Here is a 21,881-nt window from a genome sequence, read left to right as displayed (position 1 = left end):
CAGGAAAGGAATGATTAGTCGCCTCCCGATTATGGAAAGGAGGGGAAAGGACAGAGTAATCAATGATGGATCAGAGTGTCTGCAGGATCGAGTATATGAAGTTAAAGTCATGGAGGGTGGGATCAATCAACCCACGGGAAGAATGCTCATCCCAAGGAGGAAAATGGGTAAGGTACCGAGGACGGGAGGTGGAATCGTCAGAGCGACAACGATCGTTTCACATCATGATAGAGAAAATGGAACGCGTATTAATGAAGAGGACAGGCAGCAAAGAAGTTTCAAGAAGAAAAGGTGGCCGAGCAGGGATAAGTTAGAGTCTGCATGCAGTCGAACAAAGCAAAGGAAGAAACCAGGCGTGAACCACAGCAAAGTGAGGGGGAGAGTTACGAAATTGCAACAGACGAAGGCAAGTAAAATGGCAGAGAACCAAGACAGGGGAGCAGGAAGGTGGACGAGAAGCAAGGTGGCAAATCCAGAAGAGAAAGGAAAGAGCTCAGTAGAGGAAACCTTGCAGAAGATTTATCTTACCATCCCGGACGAGTCGGAGGAAGAGTTTGACATCCGGAATTACATTTTAGATGAGGAGCCACGACGAGCAAAGGGTGGTAAAGAAGGTAAGTGGAAGGGGCACAAGACTGAAACGGGAGACCGGGAAGACGAGGAAGAGGGTCAGGAAGATGACGAAGAAGAGGCGGGTGGCAGACGAGGAAGGAGCAGAGGAATGCGAGGGCGCGTTAACCAGAGAGGCAGAGGGGGGACTGGAGGACGAGGAGGACGAGGGAGTAGGGGTGAAAGATCAGAACACGAGGAGGGAACAACTAGTGAGGTCAGAGGCAGAAAAAGAGGTAAGAAAGATATGAGGAAAAAACTACAGGAGGCAGAAGAAGCATATTGTCATGATACAAACCCGAATATTAGAAGGATCATTGACCATTTAGAGGAAGAAGCCATGCAGGAGATTTCAGATCCCGAAATGGAAGATTGGGAGCGGTTCCTCCCTGACCCGGGGCATACGAGAGGAAGAATGTCCTTGTATAAACAATCGTTACATGTTTATTGGGGAATGAAGAGGTTATTGGCCAAAGCAATGGAGCAGGTGGCCATGGAAATGGTTGAATTGGCTCAAGGAATCCCCACCCTGAAAAAGGAATTGAAGAATATCCAGGTTACTCTACTTATGCAAGACAGAAAGATGGACGAGATTCTGCAGATGTTTAAAGCGAGCGGAATGGGAGTCAAGGCAGAGAGAGAGCCCAAGCCAGATACAATGAATCAGTAGAAGATGGAGCTGCTGCAAGGAGGTTTTTATATATTTCTATTTTGTTTTTTGGAATATTAGATGTTAATGACTCAGAGAAAAAACAGTTTGACTATAGTAAGAATAGACGGGTATTTAGCGTGGATAGATAGACTGGTAATATACTTTTTTTGGATGGCTTTTAAAAACTTCAGATGGTCAAGAAACCCGGTTTCCCTTAAGGGCGGGTTGAGACCTGCCTATATCTGTAATGTCTTTTATTTTCAGTAATGGAAACATAGAATATCGCCTCAGCTTACAAAAAAAAAAAAAAAAACAAAAACAAAAAACAAACAAACATTTTATATTATTAATTACTAAATTTTGTGAAAATACAAATTATTTTTAATTTAATTGAAAAGCTACCCTTATGATCGCTTAAATTATAAATTTTAGTATCAGGATTGATTTACAATTCTTTCTTTATTTGAAAAGACATTCTTTCTTGAGTTTTTTTTATTAGGTATAACTATTTTTTTTTGCAAATCAATGTGTCATGATCTCATAGCTCCAAAAAAAGATAAAAGGAAGATAATTTATAAACTATTCCTTTAAATTAATATGATTAGGTGAAAATGTGTTAAGTCTTGGAATTTATTCATTTAAATTTAATGATTAGTTGGAAATGAACTTGAAATGTTTACCAATAGCCCTGCTCACCTGACTCACGATGATTAGGTTGAAAAAATGATCGAAGATTTCACTAACACCTGACTCATGATGATTAGGTTGAAAAAAGGATCGAAGATTTCACTGTCATGTTATCGGAGGATTATAGTTTTGTCCGTATTTATGCATTTGAACAGTTTTCAAAATTAAACCCTGTTGCAGACTAGCTTGGGGTAGACAAGAGACCCATTTGATCAATTAGAAAAAACGAGAATCACCCCAATGTGCTTCAAAAAATTAAAGCGAAGTTGTGGTGTACTCCCAGAGTGCCACCTGACTACCGCTGGTTCAGCGCAAACACCAGAGGGTTATTTGATTATAATAAATCAGGAAACCCAAAACTAGGATCAAGTTTAACATAACTCCACCACGTGCCCGTCACCATCACACTGCAACACTGCTCAGTTTTGCCTGCCAGATTGGCAAATCTGCTATCATTCATTTCACACATGACCAATATGGTCTGTTTTCTACCAAGGCCGTATATACAAGAGTATTTCCCATGATTGTCTTCATTTTATTACCCGTCTCATCTGAAGACAGACCCACACAGGGGGGCATTCTCTTCTGACATTCCGCTGGACAATACAGGTAAAACGAATGCTTATTCCTGCTTTTCACTTTGGTTCAAATCTGGTTGAAGGCCTTCACAATGGGATCTCACACACAATGTTAATTTTCTTCATTTGGGGTAGCACAATAGGAAGGCATGGCTGTTTGCTACTGATAAACTCTCGCACAGAGTGAAAACAGTGAACAGTTTGAGTCTGGAGGAAGGTCTGAGCTTTGCCTCTTTTCATGTTGGGGGTATTTGCACACAGTGATAACAGTGTGAAACTTTAGTCCAGAGGAAGGCCTGAGCTTTGTCTTTTTCAAGTTGGTTATTTGCAGTTTTGAGTAGGCATTACAATTAGGTTGTATTAAGCTAAAATGGGTTTTGAGCATACACATGATTTCTCTCTCTTTCTATCTTTTCTCAGGATGGGTTTTATGTCAAGGAAAGTTCTGCCCGCATGTGGGAGCATGTGTGTATGCTGCCCGGGGCTGAGATCACGGTCTCGCCAGCCTGTGAAGCGGTATAAGAAGCTGTTAGCTGACATTTTCCCCAAGAACCAGGTCAGCATTTAATCCTTTCTTCGTAATAGTATTGCTATCTTTATTTTGGATCCCGTGCTGCTGATAATCACATGCAAACGGCAATTGTCCAATGAGATATTGCAATGAGTAAAAGTGTCACCCTTCGGCTAAGCTGCTCTCAGTGGGTTACCTGTTTTGCTGAAGTTGTATAGGACTTGGACATGGACCCAACCGCAATCACAATTACTGGCACAAAACACCAGCATGAACGCAGGTGGTAGACATCTAAATGGAGAGACTTGAACCCCGGTGGGGCAATAACATCACCCCGCTTTCTGTGGAGAGAGTAGCTATTGATATAAGCTGCATATAGTTTTGGGATGTGTGGTTAGAACTTTTCCTGTCTGCTATATCATTTTACTCACATCAAAGGAGATGACCATGCCTCTAAGACTTCAAAACTTTTCATTGTCTGATTTATCAATTTACTCAACTCCATGTAGATTCTTATGCCTCTTAAGGATTATTTGCTAACTGGAGTCGATATGGAGCTGTCTAAGTTCAGGGCTCTCACAAAATTCCGTGCTTATTGGGCATTTGCATTCTTACCATGGCTGGGGGCATCGTTACCCTGAAACCTTTCTAACTGGCGTCCAGACCGAACATCTGAACCTTTCCTAATGTGCAAGGAAAAAACTTAAATAAACTACGAAGAACTAAAACTTAAAAGTCCTGCTGCCTTTTTGTTACATTCCGTCGCCTTTCTGTAATGTTATATGTTTCATATTTCCCAAACTTTTTGAATTGTTTTTAAATTCCCAGAATTTTCTGGACCTGTATCATCTCGAACCTACTGCACATTTCAAAGGTGGGAACTATCTTGGAACTTGAAAGGTTGGTTGCACACCCATTACAGAGATGGTCATTTTGGAAACCTTTAGTCAGGATTAAGTTCAAAATAGCCTGATGTTGAAAGCCATTTTTAGAAGACTTTCTTCTTTCGTCGGTCCCTTCTAGGCGCTATACTTTTTGCTTATCTTATGAATGCATTGGGAATGAGACTCACAGTATTAAACATGATTGTGATAATAGTAAACTTTGGACTGGAAGAAAGATTTTGGATAAGCACAGTCCAGTTTATCATCCCTGAAGAGAGCTTTGAACAACAAAGGGAGTCGTGAGTCTATAGATACATTTTCAGATTGTTCCCATATCAGTCCTATTGCAAAGGAAATCCGTGCATGTGGATTCCAAATTTACAAGATTTCGGCAGGCCATTCTCTATAGATGTTACTCACGGTGACGATAACGTTGACACCAACTGTTGGCATGATATCCACTGCGCAGTAGACAAACACGAGTTTTCTTCATAAGGGGCGTAAGCAGAAGATGTTTTACGGATATTCTCATTTGAGTGAGATTTCCTATTAGATAAGAGGTAGAATAGTGCACTATATATCTTATCATTTGGGACTTATTTATGCAAATTAAGGAATGAATATCTGTTTATTGCATTGAGAAGTTATTTTAAAAAAAGAAGCTTTTGAGTGCATTACTGCAATTTAAGTTAGTGATAATCGATTTTCCTAGTACACTAACACAAATCACTGATTTATCAATCATTTTAGAATGCTTTTTTTATCACAAAACATGGAAAAGGAATGTACAATTGCCTAGCCAACATGCGAGGATGCTTTACGTCGTTGTTGTTTGAGGTACAAGCTATTGGGTGGGGACAACCATGAACCCTTGAAGAGCTTCACGTGACCCTTGATGAAATGGCCAATGATAAATGCCAAGAGTTTGATGATTTCCTTGTTATTGTCACATGGGGTTTTGTGGGGCCTAGACCAGATCATTGGGGAGCCTTACCAATCAAAGAAATATAAAATTTATTAGCAAGGTTGATGATATTGATCTTCATGTCAAACACCACTTCTTGAAGAAGTTTATTCAACCAAAGCAAAATGATTTTATATAAAGGCCGAAATATTTTGGGTTACATTGTGGTTATTTTGGAAGACATGGAGTAGGATCAATTGATTGATCAACTGCAATATTTTATTTATGAAAATTGACTTTGAGATGTCTTATAATAGGGTGGAATGGTCTTTGATCTTGGCCATGCTTAAAGCTTTGAGATTTTGCCCCTTCCTACAAGCGGTTGAAGCTCATTTTGCCAATGACTTGGTGTGCCTTGCAATTAATAGAGTTATATTTTAGGATATTGGTTTTCATATAGTGGTTTGAGGTTTCCCTTTGGAATTTATGCTACATGTGATTGCAACTTAAGTATTAGGCTATTTATTGCAACAAAACGCAAGCTATGGCAAAATTGGAGGTATCCCTTTGCTCAGGAATTACTGATTTGCAATTTATAAATGTCCGCTTTGCCATTGATTCCTTTCTTATTGTTCGAGAAAACAAAGCTTCTTATGAAGCCGTGGTTGAGTGCCTTGACACCTTTTATTTGGTATTTGACTCCATTATTTGATAAAAGAATGATTTGTGTTATTTCCAAAGCATGGAGCCCCTTTTTGATTGACTTGCTAGCACTAGGTGGGTTTAGAATCAATTGGGGTAGATTTTAAAATTCATTTGGCTCTTCAAAGGATTCTTAGCAATTGAGGGTTGACATGATTGAAAAGAAGGTAGTGAAAGTGGCTTACCAAGTGCAAGGAATTGACTTGAGGTGCTATTAGCAATGGTGTGATGTACGACGTGCTGGGCAAACATGACTAAGGGTTCAGGACGAGTCCATACAATTTGGTAACCTTGGTGATTGTTTCATGGTGATTTGTGAGACGATTAGGACGTTGTACTAGTGTGTAGGCTAGGAGGAGCAAAGGTGTCTTTGCCAAGAAGGGGTGGAAAATTAACAATGTGTTGCATAGCAGGCTTCCATGGAGGACAACATGTCTTCGTAATGTGGTAGATTGTGTGTATTATTCGTGGCAAGGCAACAATGTTGATAATTGCATTGAAGATATGTCACTGCTTAATGAAGGAGGGATACAATCTTCATGGACTCTCATGTGTTCGCCTAGATGGATGAAAACATGGTCTCACATTGGGCAATTGCTAACTTGAGTATGCTTGGCTTAGGGGATACAGTAGTAGGTTGCCTATGGTTGGGTGGTGATGATCCATCATTGTCGACAATGAAACGAGTACTCTAACATTCCACACGGTTGAAGGTACCTAACTTTGTTTTGGTTAGGATATGTCATTTAGGCATCTTTTGGGTGATACAAGTCGTTGATGGTCATGCCCAACTAGCAAGGTCACATTGGTGCCACACAATGACTAGGTTTCTTGAGTGGTATGGGATGATCAAATGGAATGAAAATTCTATACTTGTGACACTAGGTCTCTTCCTTTTGCTGCATGTTAAGAAATCTTTGCTAAGGTCTTTGTAGTCATGCATGTTCATTACTGATGGTGTTGGGCCCTTTTAGCAATAACGTATGTGAGGATTGAAAAGCTTCTCTAGGTATTTCTCTCGGCCAATTGAGAAGGGAAATGAGGCTTTTATAAAAATGGCTTTACCAAGGGGTTTAGGTGCTATTATCTCTTGTAACTATTTCGGGAACACCTATGAAATTAGCCCAAGGTCATTGCTAATTACTCCTTCATTGAATTGGCGTTCTTTTAGTCACAAGAGGGTGTCCCTAACAATCATGCATTGTGAACACTTAATGAAAATAAATTTGAGTGATCAACACGCGAAGTAATGGTCCTTGATATGTGTGCAAGCCACTGAGGAGACAAGAAGTTTGAATTAAATAATATGAGATAGATTCCACTTCACAAAACAACTAGAATATGAAATATGAAGGAAGAGATGGACATGCACCTTAAGTGAATGATATCAAAATAAAGACACTTTAGGCCACCCACATCATTGTATTTAAAGCAAAATTGTTCAACTAATAGATATAAAGGGCTGTAACCTTGGCATAACCAGACCCTATTTTGTATTGACAAAAAGATGTTTGCATGATGATGGAAAGTGCAAAATTAGCTATATAACAAGCATCACACAGAGGAAATTGTTGTGATAAATTTCCTTCGACAATCTTGTCTCCAAACACTGCTGATCTCGATCTATTGATGCCCTTGCACTGCCTCTGTGCCCTTGCTGTCATTGCAAATCTGTGTCTCGATGTGTTCTCCAAATGCTCATCGGTTTCCTCTTATAATTTCTTGTTAACGAATCCATGATGTAATCTCAATCGATGGCTAAGATCATCTTGACCCCTTCTCATGACTTTTCTAGAAGTCAGTAGAGGAAAATCGATTTACCTCAACTACTTCTAATTAATTAATCCATTTCCCTAAGATAGACTTAGGAAAATTAATAAACTGGCTAATTAATTCTAATCATGTCATTTTCCTTAGAAACTTTTTTTGGTATTGGAGAAAATGTGTTCCTTAGCCTCATAGACACCATTTGAGACTAGAACACCTGTCCGAGCTACATAAGCTAACAATAGAGTGGTTAATTGGACAAGCACTCTTTAATTTCTTGGCAAGATAAGCATGAACAACATGAGAAAATTCAAGTTTATATGAGAAACAATAATCTGTGCTGAAGTTGCCCATTAGGGTTAGCTCGGGTGGTTGGAACTAATTGAGTTAATGTTGCCCACCTTGGTTTGAATCCTGGCTAAACCACCCAATATGGTTTGCGAGCTATTATATCGGGCCAAGGGGTTATAGTGGCAACAATGCAATGTGTTATTTGGTGGCGCAGATGATAACGTGTTCTAGTTACCAATTCCCCACTATACAAAAAAAAGGAAAAAAAATGTAGAATCTTCCCTTTAATGTGGGATTTAATAGTGTATTCATAATGAAACACATTGCAATATCATCTTCTCAAGGGGCTTGAAAGTGTGCATAAAAGGTTTAACTTAACCTTTCTCTAAAATACTTTTCTTGCAAATTCCAAATGTGCTACACGATAGTCTTGATATTTATTCTTACACTTGAAAAAACATGCTACCAACTTGTTTCATCTTAGGCCAAGAACGAATATATTCTAGTACAACACTTCTTTCAATGCTTTGGATGCTAAGCATGCTAATACAAACCTCCTCAAGGCCAAATCAAAGTGTTTTCCATAAAAAATTATTTAGTTGGCCACCAATTCAGATCCCTCAAACAATAGGTTCATGCTTCAAATTAAATGTGCTGTTGTTGTAATTTTTGGGTGCCATTTCTCTCGTCCTATGAGAAACTCACCGAGCATCAATCTCTCCCACATATGCTAATATTTGATGAGAATAACCTCAAATATGGCTCTACACAAATTGATTTGAATTTTGGGGCTAACACATAAGATAAGCATGTTACCCACTGTTGGTTGTTATACAAATTGACAAGTACGACTCCCTCCAGATTAATATGCTATGTTCCACCAAGTTTTTGGGACAGGTGAGCATGGTAGTAGGGAGACGCACAAAGGTGATGTGCGGGAGCACTCTTAAATTTTAGGAAAATTGAAGGGGGATAGGGGGACGTTGGGATCCCTTGTAAATAATAATGATAAAATCCCAACAATAACAATCTATCCCATGCAAATTCATCATTGTGCAGTTCAATGGCAATGCTATAATCCTACCAATCCCAGAATCTTGAAAACTATTAAGTTTATTGAATTCTAAATGGGATATGAAATTCTACTTACTTCACATGAAGTTTGATGAGGTTTGAACCATTCTCAAACATCCTGAAATAATTAATGGTAATGTTAAAAATTTATCTTACCTTTTCTATCCTTTTACTTTAAGAATATAATATTACCATTAATTACCAAGGTTATAGACTCCTCAAAGCTCTATCCCCTATTTTTATTCTATCTTCATTGTTCGTTGGACAAAAAATATTGGAGGGAGCACCTAGGAGGGCCCCCCCCCTTATGGGGGAGGGGTGCCCAAACGTTCCTATTTTTGGGAAATGCACCCCCATCCATTTCCTTGAGCTTCCCCCAAAGGGGGATGCAGGAAATTTTTTCCCTAGGTGTTGCCTGTCCTTGGAGGGTGGGAAACGTGGGGGGCACACCCCACCCCGAGGGATGCATCCCCATGGAACATTGTTAATATGTTGCCTTCATGAATTTACTACTTGAACAAAGTAAGAGTGATAACTCAGAGATTCTACACAGGTCACATACCTTCTCAATAGGAAAAGGGATCAAAACCTTCAAAAAATATGATCAAAGATTACTTATAGGGCTAGGTTTCTTGAACAATAAGGCAAACTAGGGCTTAGCACAAATCGCAATGCAAGTATAGGTTTGGAGCTTGATAAATCTAGCATCATCACACATGCTACCCAAGAATAATACATCATATTAGGATTTTAAAGCAAACTCACATAAAAATTGGATGACGAGGTCAACTTGGTTGAAAATACCAAGGTTTTAGTTGACCAAAGATAGTAAGTCGAACTCATATTTTTAGCTAGCCAAGTTTAGCAAGGTGACTTAGGTTCTTGTTACCTACCACCAGTGGGTGACCCCATAGGAGAATTTTTCTCCTAGATTTGTCTTCAGATGACAACCAACAACCCCTTGACAAGCACTTGATAGCTTTGATGTGCTACTTTTCTCTGCCACTTGAGCCAATCGTTGCGTATCCTGGCTCATTTGTCATGATAGTATGTTTGAAGGTGGGCCATCCAATCCCAAAGTTATGATTTTTCATTATGTAATTGGGTGTTTATGCTTGTTTTTCTTGGGCACACTTGGGCATGGATTGTTGGGTGACTTGGAAGAAGGAAGGGCTTTGACTGTACTCTTGTTCCCTTGCCTCAACTAGGGGGTTAATCCTAAATCCTAGTCCCGTGGGATCTCCTTTATTGGCTATTAGCTTTAGGAGTGGCACTACATGGGGAACCTTGATTTTGGTGTGTGGTCCCACTTCCCGATACCATATATCTCACTTCCCTCTGCTCATTACAAGATCTTTTCACATTTTCCCTATCTGGGTCCACAGTTGTCCATTTGGGTCCACAAGGTGTTAGCCTCCCCTTTCCCTTGTCCACACATTGGGCTGGGCTTGGAATGTTTCCCAGAGGTTGATGCAACTAAAAAAAAGAAGATAAAAGCATAATATGGCCACATACAACAAAATATGTACCACAAAATGCAAAAGATGGCCGGGGTAACTCATGTACCACGATTGCTCCCTCCTACATTCTTATAGCCAAGGTATGGCCTCTCTTCATCATAGATACCCTTGTCCCATAGCATGTGGCTTGGAGCCTTCCCATTTGTCCCCACTCCATTCCATCATTACTTCACATGATACCTACCATGTGAAGGATGTACCTTGGACATGTGCTTCCCTTTAGGGGCTGGGAACACCTAATAGGGTGGTTTATTAACCTCCCCTACCCAGGAAGGTAACAATAGTACATGTTCAAAGCTCCAGATTTGGAAGGGAAACCCATTATGAAGTTCTCACTTATGCCCTTGATTAACAAGCTTATTAACTTAGTTGCACTAATGAATCATTGTATTGGAAGGTGAGGAGACGCATTGGATTACAGGATTGCAGGTGGGTTTTCATCTTGGACTTGGCCTCCCTATACAGGATCCAAGCCCTCTTGAGGATCACAATGGCATTTGTAGGTTGGGCTTAGCCATGGGCCTCCATTCATGCAAAGCATTGATTTCCACACGATTGGCTTATGGGCTTTTTCAACACCACCATTTTCTTGCTCATGGCCCAGTTATTCAGAGAATGATGATGCACTTGGATGACGTTGCCCCAGCCGGCTACACATTGCATCCGACACTGGCAGCTGTTCCAAGCCCCATAAGAGGTTATGTCTTTCCTAGGGAGTCATGAGAGGGCATGTGTCATCTTCTAGCCCTCATTGATGGAGCATCGACTTGATCTTGAGCCACTTGGAGGCTCATGAGACCCATGTGGAGCCCACAAAGCCCAAATAGGGGTTTGAGATGTTTTGCAGCATAAGGAGGGTACCACCCTCTTCATCATGATTTTTGAGGCCCTCTTCATCATGATTTTTGAGGTCCTCTCTCGCATTTTTAGCACATGTTGCCTCAACGTTGCCCCTCTAGGCCTCCACACATGCATGACATTAGCCTTGCGTGGGCTTAGGAGGGAAATTCTATTTTATTTTGAAGCTATCATGGTTGGCTTGTAACCATGGGTGGGTTACTTAGCACATTAGGCACAAAAACGAGCTTTGCCTTTCATAATTTGAACTCATAATTCTTGTATAAATAGGAGTGACCTAGTCTCATCCTAGCGTCACACATGGGATTTTCGATACCTCATTAGAGATTTTCGGACCTGCAATTTGTGGATGGTTTTTGGATATTTTGGATGAATTTTGATGTTTGGATAATTTCGCTATCTTTCTTGGAGCTTCTAATTGGCATTGTTATGGATGGATATGTTCTTCACTATCTTGTAAGTGCTCTTTATTGATGAATTTCTGATTTTGTTAATGTCTAATGCATGGAATATTGTCTCATGGTTATTAATGTGCCCTAATTGATGAAATATTGTTCTAAAATTGTAACTATTGGGAAATTTTGCATGTATTACTCATAGATAGTGAATGAATGAATGTTCCTAGGGGATTTATTGCATTTGCATCCTTGAAACTCCATTAACAAGTGTCATTGAAGTATAAATATCTAAAGGTGTAGTGAAGTTGCTTCCATTAGGGGTAGCAAAGCTGCTTCCTTTAGGTCTCCTTAAAAGAGCGAGTTGCCAATATTGAGATTATCCTTGACTCCATAGCCTCCCAATGGTTAGGCACTGATCTTAAATCCTTGGTGATCACTCAAAACTCAAGAATTATCTCTCTTTTCACCTTTGTTTTCGTCCCCTTAAGGATAAGGAGGCTCCCCTAGGGCTTGGTGCGAAATCTTTTGGAGGAGGACGTTTTGAATTTCGTTTGGATAGTATTCTTCCTTAGTGTCTCCTCTAGGGATCCTCAAGTTTTGGAGGAATTCCCACAATGGAATCTCCATAAATTTGATGCCCTAGCTGTCACATCAAGAGGGAACCCTAGAAGCTAATCCTTCAACTTGGGGATTCTTTGAAGGCATTTGCTTTGGTACTTGTTGAAGTAAATCATTCGTTGCCTTTTCTCTCTTCTTACCTTGACCTTGGATGTGCATGTATATCGTTTCAAATTTCAACCTTAGGTCTCGTGCAGGATCTTTTCCAAGGGTTTTTTCGTGGAAAGTCTTGATATCTTCTCCCAAAGCTTGCTCTTTCATAGAACCTTTCCATTGAATGAGCTACCTTGCCTCACTCCAAACCTATCATAGATACACATCTATCACAAGTGAGTATCACTGGACTCCTCCTGTTGGTGAAAATCCGAGAAGAGTAGGGAACTTAGCCTGCGGTGATAGTGGGCCTATTTCCTATGTCCCAAGTGTTGTTGTGCCCTATAGCTCTTGCCTATTCACAAGCCCTGCTAGTTTGTGCAACAACAGTTCCAAAAATTGTAAAGGGTCATCCACTGGCAAATTTAGAACTAAAGTTGGCAATTTTAGAGCTAAAGTCAAAGGATAGGATATAGCTTGGGCTAGACAAATTCAACAAATGGTAAAATACCAAAGGGGTTTGAACTAGGGTTTGGGAGATGAATAAACTTTATATCAATAAAGACCTAGGGTTTGCCTCATGAGACAACCCTCCTAATGATTGTCGCGTGTCGCTCCAAAACATTTTCACTTGCTCAATTCAAACCCATTCATGATTGCTTATTGAAATAAGGAGTTTAGAATCCCACACTTGCCAAAAATAGTAATGTCAATATAGGCATACAAAAAATATTTGTACAAATCCTAAAAATTAGGAAAGATGAAAAATCAAGGGAACCACTATGGGATTGTTACTAACTATAACATGCCTAAAAATAGGCACAGCTAAAAAGAAAAATTTGTTGCACGTCAATGAAATTAGTCTCATTAGAAACATTTATTTGTGAGGAATCCGAATATGTTGGGATCCTCCACAGGGGTTTAATGGGTGGTCAAAGGGCCCATGCTAGAGTAAGAATAATGGAAGTCATTCAATGTAAGGTGGACTAGGTCCAATATGCTTGTTAATTAAGGCCCATTATGGTAGTTAGTATTGAATAAATGTAAGGGGGCCTCATTAAAGGTATACTAGGTAGATAGGAGGTTTTTATGGTTAAGGCACTCTTGTTAGCCATAAATAAGAATGGAGTTCTATCAGTTTTTCTCATACCAAATCTGATTTATTTTACTTCAACAATTTATTAAAACCCTAGAAAATATTTATCTCAAATATTTTTGAATTTGCCAAAAAATAAATACACTGGTATATTAACTTAAAATGCAGTGGAAATAAAATGAAGAGATCAATCACACCACAATAACAAATTTACACCCAACACAATCTTCCTTCATTAAATTTCTTGGGAAAATTCTGGGTTCGATCCACAGAGAATACGTAGAAACATCCAGTTGTTGGGCACCTGGAAACTCGGTCCCATTTGGAAAATCAACTTCAAAGAATTCGGCCTCTGGAAATCGAACCGCTTGAAGCAAATCGGTCCTGGAGAATTAACTTGTCCCACCAACAAATCAACATCCCTTTCTCCCTGTCTCGTACAACCCATGCACACTAGAGAAATTGGCCTCCTTGGATAATTTAGCCTCCTCCACAATTCGACCCTCTTCTTTAGCAACTCAGGCTCCCTCTTTCCTGAACTCAACCTCCTTTATTTTGAAATTCCCTGTTGCACTTCTCCTCACTTCTATTCAGTCTAGCCAAGCTTATCACTCTAGAGAAAATTTGAAGCGACAAAACTTAAGAGTTATTGTGCTTTAAAATGTAAATACACAAATGTATTGTAAATAATATTTTATTAATAATATGAAAATGTACAGGGATGATTGAATGTTACAATGAGGGCCCGCATATATACCTAGGTAGGTGCCCCTTGATGGCTGGGCATGTCTTTTTAGACATGCCCTTTCATTAAACTAATGACTATTAAAATAATCACTACTTTGATTTTTTATCATTTACATTTATTTTTATTTATTTTATTTTATATGAATTATATTCGTAACATTGCCCCTTTCTTCAAAGGCTTTGTCCTCAAAGCTTAATTGCTGACAAGTTCCTTCACCTTGCCCACTTATTTCGACATGTGTAAGTGGTACTGTTGAGCTTAATCCATTTTCCTCTTGATTTTTTATTTTTTATTTTTATTTTTAAATTTTATTATATAAATATTAATTATTATTATTATTTTTTTAAGTAACTTTATAAAAATTTATCATAATATAGCTTTATAATTAATAAAAGTTAAATTATAATCATTTTATAAAGTACTTTATAGTTTGTTAGCTTCTTGTATTTGTTAATATACCGTCGTGTCTTCTATCTTGACCAATGTCCTATTGTCTACGAAAGCGTACAACTAATCCATTTCAAAGTGTTTTTATGTGATAAGCCCAACTTTTTCTCAACTTCATGGATCTCGCTTTCTTTCCATGCAAATATTGTTCTCTTGCTTTCTATCACAACCTTGAAAAAATTTGGGCCATGACAATTTCAGTGCAAGGTGCACTGGAGCAAAGGGGGCAAATCCTTGAAACACACTATCTCCCCACAACGCAACACGAGCTCCTGGCTCGTCTTGCCCTTGCATATTATTTTTAACAGTAAACTTTTAACAAAACCTTCGCAATTTGTCCAGAAGAATCATCTGGCCTTGGTTAACCGCTCTTCCATGCCCACATTTATGACGTCAAATGCATAACTATCATTTTCAATTGCCTCTATAGTCATGTCGGGGCTATACACTAACCATTCCATAGGAACGAGCAGACCTGACAACAATGGAGTTGAGAAAACGTTGTTGATAGATGCACATATTTTCAAGAGGCACCCAATGATGTCAAACGTAATAAAAAACGTATATTTATGCAATAACAGGTAATTGAATCGAAACCATGGGAACATACAACGTTGGTGGAACATGTCACTGCATGGGAGTTGAAGTGCCTCTTTAGCTATTTGAAAATCATTCAGGGAAATTTGACAGATTAAATTGCTATTGTTGTTATTATTAATATTTATATGGTCCTTTGAAATTGTTATCCAATGCAACTATTCAACGACTGCTCTGTCTACCGGGCCATCCGCTGTTGCCAAGAGATCACTATCTTCATCGAAAATTATTGCGAACAAACCTTCTTCATCTTCAGATTCATCTTCGAAGTCAAAATTATTCGTCACACACATCCAAAAAGGAGGAATGTGCCTGTAATTTGCATCACGTCTGTTATGAACTTCATTCCAATCTGTAATATCTGACAAGTTGTTTCTATTATTAGAGGCATTGTCAGGATTTGGCTATCTTCCAGCATTGAGAATTCGACTTCCTCTTCCTTCCATTCGTTTGTGTGAAAAAAGGCGGCTGCTTCTGTTGTTTAACGAAGACGCAGTCATTGTTTTCTCACAATTCTGGATAACGAAAATGGAAATACTTTTACTTCTATCCGTTTCTCAATCAAATATTAACACAAATTTCTGGATAATCTTTCCACTAAACCATCACCAACGCTTGAATTGGTTTTTGAATATTTTATGCACAATGAATTATCTTGGACAAACCTGAAAATTTGAGCCTCCTTAATCAAATTGGTGATAACCTCTTCCATTCCACTAATTTGTGGCTTGTATGAATCAAGTTTAGTGAATTTCAGATCTTCACTGATACTATAATGTTGTAGTTCTTTTCCACGTAAAATGATTTTAAAATCATCGTGCATTCTTCAATACAGAATAGATGAATATGCACGTAAGGAGTAGTGAAGGCGCATTGATATGTGATTTTCAATTAATTGTTTTGGATCTTTCGATTTAATTTTGGATATACCTCTCAATACAATACCCTCTTTATCTGACTCAAAATCAAGCTCTGTTTGTCCATCTTCATGACACCACAAGTTGTAAATAATGATCCTTGTTCCATGGGGTTTCACCTCATCAAATTGTTTTAGTAATTCTTCTTCTATTGAGTAAGGAGACCACTCCATAAGAGCTAACATTTTATATCCCCAATCCTCATTTTCACGAAACAACTTTTTTTAGTTGGACTTTTGAAATTTCGTAATCCACCATAGGGAAGATATACTGGTTAGAACCCATCTCTCTCATGAATGCAGTTGAAACAAGACCAATACTTCGAGTTGCAACACCATTTTGGTTGGTAGTAGTGAAAACGATAACCTCGGCTCCTAATCACATTGTACTTGTCTTGAAACCATTTCCATATTTTCCATAGGGCTTTGTCAAGCTATTTCAAATATCATTGTTCTCTTGATATTTGTCAAATCCCCTTACAAAAGCAGTACAAGCAGATTTCTGTCCCTGTTGGTCACTGTCATTACTCCAATTCCGCTTTGATGCAGGAGTTCCATAGTCTGCAACATGATCAAGTCTGACAGGACGCCTTAATAAATCTTGCCCATTTTTATCCATTGCCTGCCTAACTACTTCTTCAGTTGCAAATTTCACATTTGCAAAACCTGTAAGGGAGCCATCATCCTTTACATTAGAGTACGACATGTTGGAATTTCTAATTCTAACCTGTTAGAAATTCTTACTGTACTATTCGGTTTATTTCACGTACTTGTTTAATTACTTAACAAGTTATTTAACCATATAAATACTGAAAATAAACACAAGTACAGTCTCAACATCTATAGATCATCAACTGAAAGAAAACAAGCACACAAGTGACACTGTTATTTTTGGACAAATGTCCTCGGAAAAACACAATGCGGGAAAACCAATGCAGCTATTCTGAGGGTTATATTATTATGCAGTCTTTCTGAGTACAACTGGGTGCCTAATCGGCTCACTCGACAGAGAAAAATACACGGCAACAATACCTCTTTATTCAGAAACAGGTATTCAGAAAACCTGTCCCTCGAAACCCTCTCCGGCTTAACTGAAGCTTTGCGCTGGCCCTTCTGGCCTCTACATCAGCCTCCTGCTGACCTGTGTCAGCCCCAAGACACTCTGCGTCAGCCCTCTAAGGCATTGCGTAGCTTCTAGGGCCCTCTACATCACTCCAGTAACCTCTGCATGGATGACGTAGTCCCTCTGGCCTCTGTGCTGTCTCTGTTGGGCTCTGCGTAGCCTGGATTGGCTGCTGCTCTCACTCTCTCTGCTTCTGCGCTGGTCTCTCAATATTGTCTCTGTCTCTCTGCCTCGTACTCACTGCCCCTCGCTGTTGATCACTGATTCAACTTTGCTTAGCAACCCCGCTCTAGCAAACTAAATGACTGATCACTCTGGTGTGTTCTCCACAGTGTTGCGGGGGAGCGTCCCCCCCTCGATCCCGCTCCTAATCCCCGCTTCGGGTGGGAGCGACTCGGGAGCGCGCTCCTGGAAAAAAATTTCTGCTCCCTGCCTATTGCTGGAGCGAAGTAGGGAGCGACGGCTTCGGAAGCGTTTTTTATATCTCGGGAGCGGTCGGGGAGCGATCGCTCCCAACCGCTCTCAGGCTATAAAAAATGCTCCCGGTCGGAAAAAAAAAAAGGCAAGCGGCAGAAAAAAAGGCGTCGCTAGTTTTGGGGGAAAGAAGGGAGGGAAGGGAGGGAGGGAGGGAGGGAATATAAATAAACCCTCCCTCCAACCACTTTCATTATTTTAGAAAATTAGAAGAGAGTGAGAGTGACGACAAGAGGAGCGTAAGAGAGGGTGAGGAGCAAGAGAGAGTGAGGGGCAAGGGAGAGCAAGTGAGAGTGAGAGCAAGGAGCAAGGTGCAAGGAGAGAGCTAGTGCCAAGGAGCAAGGAGCAAGAGAAAGCAAGGAGGGGAGATTGGAGGCCAAAGAGGTAGGTTCTATCATTTTTTTTTAATGTTCATGAATCGTTACTAAATAAATAAAATTTAAATAATTTTTTTTCTTCCATTCCCATTCCCATTCCATTTTTTTGCATATTCAAACATCATGGTTATATTTCTTGGCATTTTCTTCTTCTTGGTTCCTTTTTTGGTTATTATGGTGTTGGAGAGTAGAAAAAGGAGGGTTGAAAATGAAGAAGGGGGTCATAGTGGATTTGATGAAAACCCCGGTGAGGAGGAGTTGGAGGAGAGTGAATATGAGTCAGCTAAAAAAACTAAAAAAGACCGAACTCCATTGTGGAAATATGTTAATAGGCCTGAAGCAGGGAAAGGGGGTGGAACCACTAAATTTCATTGCCCCCAACACAACAATAATTACACAGGTTCATACACCCGTGCTAGAAAGCACCTCTGCGGGAAAAGGCCATGGGTTGGAAATGAACAAATAGGAACCAAAACTTGTTGAGGCGTGTCAGCAGTAGATAGAGCCAAATACATAAGGGAAGAGGAGGAAGCCCAATACAAATCTAAAAAATCAAAGGGTTTCTTTGAACCAAGCTCACAATCACATGCACAAAGAACTCCTTCAGCATCCTCCCAAGGCAGTGGATATGGAGGCACAGGGTCACCAAGTTTAAGGTCTAGAAGCATATCAGATTTCCTTGATGAAGGGTGTAGGAATGATGTGGATTCAAAAGTTTACAGGTTTCTCTATGCATGTGGGATACCATACAATGTTCTTCGCTCACCTTATTGGCACGAAATGGTTTATGCCATAAATGATGCCCCTAAAGGATACAAGAGCCCTGGGTATGACAAGGCAAGAACCGTTGGACTTGATCATGAAAAAGCAAAAATATCACATTCTTTGAATAGAATGACAAGTTCTTGGACTGAACATGGGGTGTCCATTGTATTTGATGGATGGACAAATGTAAAAGGTAAGCCATTGATAAATGTTCTTGCTGTGTCTGTTAGTGGTGCCATCTTTCTTTTAGCATATGAATACTCAGAGAAGTTCAAGATCGGCATCAACATTGTAGAAGCATTACTTGAAACAATTGACTGTATTGGGCCATACAATGTCATCCAAGTCATCACTGATAATGCTCCTAATTGTAAGGCAACGGGAGCAATTATTGAGGATAAATACCCCAACATATTTTGGTCTGGGTGTTTGGTTCACACAATGAACCTTTTGATGCATGATTTTGTTAAGAACAAAAACGAACAATACAAATGGATTGGTGATTTGTACAAGAGAGGCAAACAAATGATAAAATTTATTACAAATCATAGCAATACCCATGGCCTTTTCTGCAGTCACTCAAGATTGGAGTTGTTGAAGATTGCGAGGACTAGATTTGTTAGCTATTACCTCACCTTCAGGCGCCTTTTGAAGGTAAAAGAGTCATTGGCTAGCATGGTATCAAGTCCACACTGGCAGGTATTATAGGAAAGGGCTACAAATGCAATTGACAGGCAAGGTTTTGAACAGGTGGAGGAGGCCGCTCTTGATGGTATGTTTTGGGCACATGTGAGGCAAGTATTGGATTTCACCAAGCCCATTTATCACATGATTCGGTTTGCAGATACAGATAAACCAGTGATTGGCAAGGTGTATGAGCAGATGGATACCATGTTGGGGCAAATAAAAGATATTGTTCATAACAATGATCCCAACTTGTATAAACTGATTCACGATTGTGTGTGTATACGGTGGGATAAACTTAATGTTCCACTACATTGCTTGGCGTATATCCTTATGCCAAAATACTACTCTACATCTTTTTTGGGCCAACCTGCACCAGGGGGTGGGGTTAGGGTCAAACCCCATATAGATGAAGAGATATCTACAGGATATTTGCAAGCATTAGAAAAGTTGATACCTGACAAGGAGGAATGTGCTAGTGTGCGCCTTGAATTAGGCAGATACTTCAGTGGCACTAGTTTGTTTGGTACCTTTCATGCAATGGAAGATAGAGATAGATTTGATGCTCTCACATGGTGGGAATCATATGGTTGCCATGGACTTTTGCCAAAATTGGCAAAAAAAGTTCTCTCACAGGTTGTAAATACTTCTTTTGCAGAGAGGTGTTGGAGCACCTACAGTTTCATACATAATGTGAAAAGAAATAGACTCAATGAAAACGGGCAGAAAGCTTGGTTTATGTGCACTACAACTTGAGGTTGTTGATTCATTACTGTGATCAGGTTTATGAGGATCCAACATATAAAATTTGGGACAACTACCCAGAGGATGATAATTTGGAGGATGGCACTATACATCTTGAAGAACTGGAAGCGGAACTTATGAGAGAGGAAGATGAAGCAACAACCATGCCATCTCCACCATACAATAGCAGTGCTCGAGTTTCGAGTCTTGTTCCTTTGCTGTCGCCGCCTCCATCTACACCCTCACATGGAGGGCATGTGCCTTTTGGTTCTGGTTGTCGGTCTGTGCGGGAGGAGACTCCTAGAAGACCACCACAACCTGCTCATACATCAGACACTTCTTTTGGCAAGGGCCACATGAAGTAGTAGATAATAGATTTATAGTTTACTTGTCTTTTCTTGTTTCTATTAGTTTTCATAACTGTTGAGTCTTGACTCTTTCATATCATAATGATATTTTTTGTAAACAATATATGACTGTGGCAATTTAAGTTTGAAGTTTGAAGTTGACAATTATAACTCATTGGTAATGATTCTGAATTATGAATATGATGCTTCGTGAAAGTTGTTTCATTTCATTTCATAATTCATTTTATAACATTTCATTTCATGTTAGATATTATTTCTTGTAATGGTTAAAGTTTAAACTTAGCTTACAAGTACAACTTTGGTGATCAATGATGATAAATGTTATATATTGAATTTTCAATTTTGAAAGCTTGAAGTTGAAACTTTAAGATTGATGAATCATGATTCACGAGACTCAATAAGTTGTATGTTACTAACTTGTGGATGTGGTTGATGAAGATTATAACTTCTAGATGATTGATGTTATATGGTTCAATGATCAATCTATGTTTTTTTGTTTGTTTGTTTATATGTTTTTTATATCTAATTCATCATTCTACATGTTTGTTGGCATATATGTATCAAAATATAAAAAATATTATATAAAAATCGCTACGGGATTCGCTCCCAAACAGGGAGCTTTTGAAAATGTCGCTCTTGCACTCGTTTTCGCTCCCGCTCCCAAGTAACACTGGTTCTCCAAGTGACCCTCGAGCCTCCTCTTATACTTTTCTTGTTGACAATTCAACGGTCGAGATTAAGTCCGTAATCAACGGCTAAGATTAACTCTGGCTTGATCCATGACTTTTGGACCCTTCTAACACAGTTTTATATTAATTCACATTAATATTTTATTTTCCCTAAGTTTAGACTTAGGGACTCCATTAAAAATATTAAAATTTTAAATATCTCCGAAACTGTTTATAATCTGCGCAAACCATTTTTGGGTATTGGAGATCTCATGTGCTTTAGCCTTTCCACCAATTTTCGTGGCTAGAGCACATCTAATGCTACCCCAAATCAACACGACAAATTTCCTACAAAAAGTGTCCTTGTTCCAGGAGTTACAAGAGTCTTTGACATGTTTGGCATAAAAGCTTGATCCTTCTGATATTTTGGAGTCGCCAAAGTTTTCTTTGCAGCTGGAGTTTGGCCATCCATATCCTCCATTGCCTCATCACTGTCTTCCTCTCGTTTAGAACCCTTAGTGACTCTATGTTTATCTTTAGGTTCATCATCACTCTCATTTGAACTATCCTCACTGTTGCTCTCTTTCTTTGTAATTTTTGTTGGTTGCTGGATCTTGCTTATCGTTTTTGGTTTTATTTCTTCATCATTTTCAGAGGTTTCTTCCTCACTGCTGCTTGTACCCTTCTTATATGGCTTGGCCAGAACAACCTTTACTGGTTATTGGGCC

The 21,881-nt window shown here is 39.3% G+C and overlaps 1 protein-coding gene across 3 annotated transcripts in view; it reads left to right on the top strand.

The window, feature by feature from the left end:
• Window positions 1-2,186: 2,186 nt before the first annotated feature.
• Window positions 2,187-21,881, top strand: part of LOC149247113 (protein SEMI-ROLLED LEAF 2-like) — a 336,900-nt gene continuing 317,205 nt past the window's right edge. The window contains exons 1-2 of one of the 3 annotated variants that reach the window (XM_089458129.1): window positions 2,187-2,557; window positions 2,947-3,082. In XM_089458129.1, coding sequence (XP_089314255.1) covers window positions 2,948-3,082 — 135 coding nt within the window. In that variant the 5' untranslated portion in view covers window positions 2,187-2,557; window position 2,947. Of the gene's footprint in view, window positions 2,558-2,594; window positions 2,744-2,946; window positions 3,083-21,881 lie in introns of those variants that run through there. The other 2 variants (XM_089458131.1, XM_089458130.1) reach the window with 2 other exon arrangements.

This window comes from Pinus tabuliformis, chromosome 7 (assembly GCF_031772625.1).
Source record: "Pinus tabuliformis cultivar Carrire ecotype Pingquan chromosome 7, CPIR1, whole genome shotgun sequence".
Taxonomy (NCBI): Eukaryota; Viridiplantae; Streptophyta; class Pinopsida; order Pinales; family Pinaceae; genus Pinus; species Pinus tabuliformis.
This window is presented reverse-complemented; position numbering and strand designations above follow the sequence as displayed.